This window comes from Dromiciops gliroides, chromosome 1 (genome assembly GCF_019393635.1).
Source record: "Dromiciops gliroides isolate mDroGli1 chromosome 1, mDroGli1.pri, whole genome shotgun sequence".
Lineage (NCBI taxonomy): Eukaryota > Metazoa > Chordata > Mammalia > Microbiotheria > Microbiotheriidae > Dromiciops > Dromiciops gliroides.
The window spans coordinates 146,890,749-146,894,725 of NC_057861.1; the positions used below are offsets into that span (position 1 = coordinate 146,890,749).

The following is a 3,977-nucleotide window of genomic DNA, read 5'->3' on the forward strand; positions in this document are numbered from 1 at the left end:
GGGACAGCATTTTGGACAAGCCCTTAAACATGTATCTCTTAAAAGTGACATGATTCACTTGTTCAAAGGAGTATCCCCTGTTTAGGGGAAATCAGAAGTTTGGGGGTTTTGTAGAAGTCCAGGCAGCCTCATGATTGGGGTAGGAAAGGTCATCATTAAAGGGCACAGAGGCTAACCCTACCTAGAGGAGGTGGATCAGTCTGCCCGCTCCCAACGCTGATGCCCAGGGTGTGAGGACACTATCCATCCTCCCATTCTACCAAACTAGGAACACGACATTTACACAATCAATGAACACAAGTCACAGGAGCCAGATGATACACGGACTTCCTCCACTAACCATTCTGCATGCTCAGAGACCACTGCCTCTGCTTGCTGCTTGGCCCACCCTAGAAGGTGCTGGTAGAGGTGGTGAGATGTCTTCCAATGTAGATCCCCAGACCAATGGCAAGGAAGTGAGAGAGCATCAGGGTCAGGAGGAAAACCTTCAAAAACTCTGCCAAGAAGATGCCTCCCTTTTTCATGACGCTCGTGTTTCTCATGCTGAGGGTGGCCAAGCGCTTTGGGGGCTTGGAAAGAAACTCCTTTGGGGGAATGTTTTCAGGCCAGCTGGACCAGTCCCAAATCCAGTCTGAGTTTTTCTTCAGGATGCTCTCCACTTCTTTCCGTCTTTCCATGTAATCCTCTTCAGACTGGGAACTATTCTTCTCTCCAAGGCTGTGAGTATCTGCTTCAGAGGTTCTGTAAATATCCTGGGGTGTCTGTGACCGAGGAGGGCTGTCACAGTGAGAATTCTTGGAACTGCTGCGTCCAGACTCGTGCTGTGCATCCAGAAGAATCTTTTCCATGTCGCCATTATAGACCGAGATTGAAGTTGGCACTGCACTGTGGCCATTGCTGTTACTGCTGAAGTGCAGCTCCACCCAAGAGCCCTGCAGGTTCTCCTCGGGCGGTGGCATTGGCTGCCCACTCTGTGCCATGGCTTGGCACTGCGAGGCTGGCAGGGAGCCTGGCCTGGCCGGGGCAGACCTGGAGGCACCTGTGGACTGCAAGGGTCTGTGGGGGTCGCCGGGACTGAGAGTCACTCTTCTAGTGTGACATTAAGCTCCAAGAAGAAACCAATAAAGAACATTAAGATATATATTCACAGAAGAAAAAAGGAAACATTGAAAGAAAGAAATAATAATAGCTAACAATAATATAGTATCTACTGTGTGCCAAGGACTGTGCTGAATGCTTTTAAAATTATTGTCTCATTAGATACTAATAATACCATTGCAAGTTAGGTGCTGTTATTATCCCCATTTTATGGTTAGGGAAACTGAGGCCAAAAGTGGTCAATTAACTTGTTCAATATCACAGAGCTAGTAGTTGTCTGAGGCCACATTTGAACTTAGGTCTTTTTGACTCTAAACCTAGCACTCTATCCACTATGCCATCTAGCTGCCTAACTATTGTTTACTGGCACTATTCATTATTCCCTCATAGTCTGCTATATGTTGCCTTTTTCATTTGTGCCACAGAGAACAGGGTATTGCCTCTATTTCCATTTCTTTATAGATATATCATTCATTTATATATTTACTCATTAATTTAGCTAATGTTTATTGATTGTCTGAATGTACAAGATCCCATGTTAGATCCTAGTTTGATAATCAGTCATTTCAGTCATGTTCAACTCCCCGCGATCCCATTTAGGGTTTTCTTGGCAAAGATACTGGAGTAGTTTGCCATTTGCTTCTCCAACTCATTTCACAGATGATGAAACTGAGACAAACAGGGTTAAGTGACTTGCCCAGGTCACACACCTGGTAAGTGTCTGACTGAGGCCAGATTCAAACTCAGGAAGAAGAGTCTTCCTGATTCCAGTCCCGGGCACTATCCACTGGGCCACCTAGCTTCTCAGCTTGACAATAACTTTGTATATAGATAAATGAGAGGGAGGGAGAGGGAGAAAGACAGAGAGACAGAAACAGAGACAGTGAGCTGAAAAAGGATGGAGAAGGATTGCAGGGGAGGGTGGAAAAGTAATCTGGAAAGTCTTCAAATGGAGGTTTTAGGGAGGAATTCATCTACCAGATGAAGAAGTCATAGGGACATAGTGTGGCCAATGTGAGAAGGCCACAGTGGGGGGAAGGGGGTTCTATGAATTAAGGAGTATGAAAAGAGCCAAGGGCTGTGTGTATACAAATGTATACATATGCACATACACATATGTATATGTATGTGTATGTATATGTATATATAATTACTTTGTTTTCTATAACAAGAACAAGATGTTTGATACTTACTACCTATGAGACCTTAGACCAATAACTTAACCTCTGAGTCTCAGTTTCCTCATCCATAAAATAAGGGTGTTGGACAAGACAGTCTTTATAGGCCTATCCAATACTAAGTTTGTGATCCTGTTATCCTAATGGTTCATGTATCCCTTTTCTATAGCTCTTACAATTTACAAATCCCTTCTCTTATAATAACCATGTGAGGTAGAATTGTGTACATGTGATTTTCTTCATTTTAAAAATTTACATTTTTAAAATGAGGAAACTAGGATTCAGAAGGACAGGTTGTTGCATCTTCAGACCCTGAGTCCACAGCTTTTTCAACTGTACCATCCTAAGTCTCTAAATAATCAATAGAATGAAATTAACAAGGATGGCAATACCCTCTCCCCTTTCCAAAAGTCTCTTTATCATAAAGTCTTCTTTTTGCAACAACAGGGTCCCAGGGGCTGGGGGAAGGTGGTGATCTCTCTGGCCAATCTGGTTCAACCAGGGAAAGGCTGTTTAGAAGAGGTCAGCCTCAGAGGGAGGTCAGGATGGGAGAGTGCCCACCCAGCCAGAATAGCCACCAGCCAGCACCTCTGCAATCCCCTGACCTAGTCCTGTAATAACAACTCCAACAGAGGAGTTAATCTCCTTAATGGGAAACAGATATGTTTCTTACTTAGACCTTTTCCAGCCCTGGCATTAAGCAACTCCAGCCTCCTGATAACACTACCTGGCAGGAGAGGTAAAACATTTGTTGAGGTTGGGGGTGGGGTGTGGGAGGTGTTAGTGTTTTAGCCACATACAGCTGGGGTATTGGCTTTTCAGAAAGTACATCTGCATAGGACTTAATTCTTCTCTCCTCTTTCCTTTTTACTACTTCCTTATACTTCAGTATAATTGTTTTTCTGATACTCTATGGTATACATTTGTAATACAGGACCTCTTAAAAAGAATATTTACTTTAAAAGACAGAATCACAAATCTATAAACTTACTCCACCACCCAATATAGGAGAGACATAATCCACCTCTCCTTCTTCCCTTACACTTCAGTCCCTGGGAAGCAGAAGGTTCATAGTTTAGCCACATTCCCATGGAGCACAGCTCAAGGTGTCTATGCTGGGTGCAGCAGATAGGAGTCAAGGAAGAAGGAGCAGTTAAAACAGGGAAGACCAGTTTTAAAGACTCAAGCAAGCAATCAAAAATGTCCATCCTACCTATAGGGTAAGAGAGACAGCAAGCTCTATCTTAGGTAAACTGGCCATATTCAAAACATGCTTAGAGAAGTCCATTTGCTCATCTGTAAAGTAAGTATAACAGCACTTATCTCACAGAGCTATGGTGAAGATCAAGAGAAATAATATAAGTATTGGTAAAGCTTAAAGTATTGGATAAATCTCAGGAGTACACTATAAAAAGCACTCAGAAACAACCTCTGATGTTTACTCCCTGTGTGACCTTGGACAAGGCATTTCAAGTTTTTGTACATCGGTTTCCTCATCTGTAAAATAAGGAAGATGAGGTGGGTTCCGAGGTCCCCTTCTATATTTCCATCACTGTGCTATAAAGAACATGTGTTTTTGTCCAATTTACATGTTGTCATTGCAAAAGAAAAAAAAAGTATCACCTGGTGATGAGACTTCTCTCAATGATCCTCTATAACCTTTCTGTCAATGATTCTCATTCATGAAAAAGACTATGAATG

At 42.8% G+C, this 3,977-nt stretch overlaps 1 protein-coding gene across 1 annotated transcript; it reads right to left on the minus strand.

Annotated features, from left to right (window-relative positions):
* Positions 1-341: 341 nt before the first annotated feature.
* On the minus strand, positions 342-980 carry LOC122736676 (BCL2/adenovirus E1B 19 kDa protein-interacting protein 3-like). Its single transcript, XM_043979056.1, has one exon. It carries the CDS (start codon positions 978-980, stop codon positions 390-392), a length of 591 nt encoding a protein of 196 aa, XP_043834991.1. The 3' UTR covers positions 342-389.
* Positions 981-3,977: the final 2,997 nt, after the last annotated feature.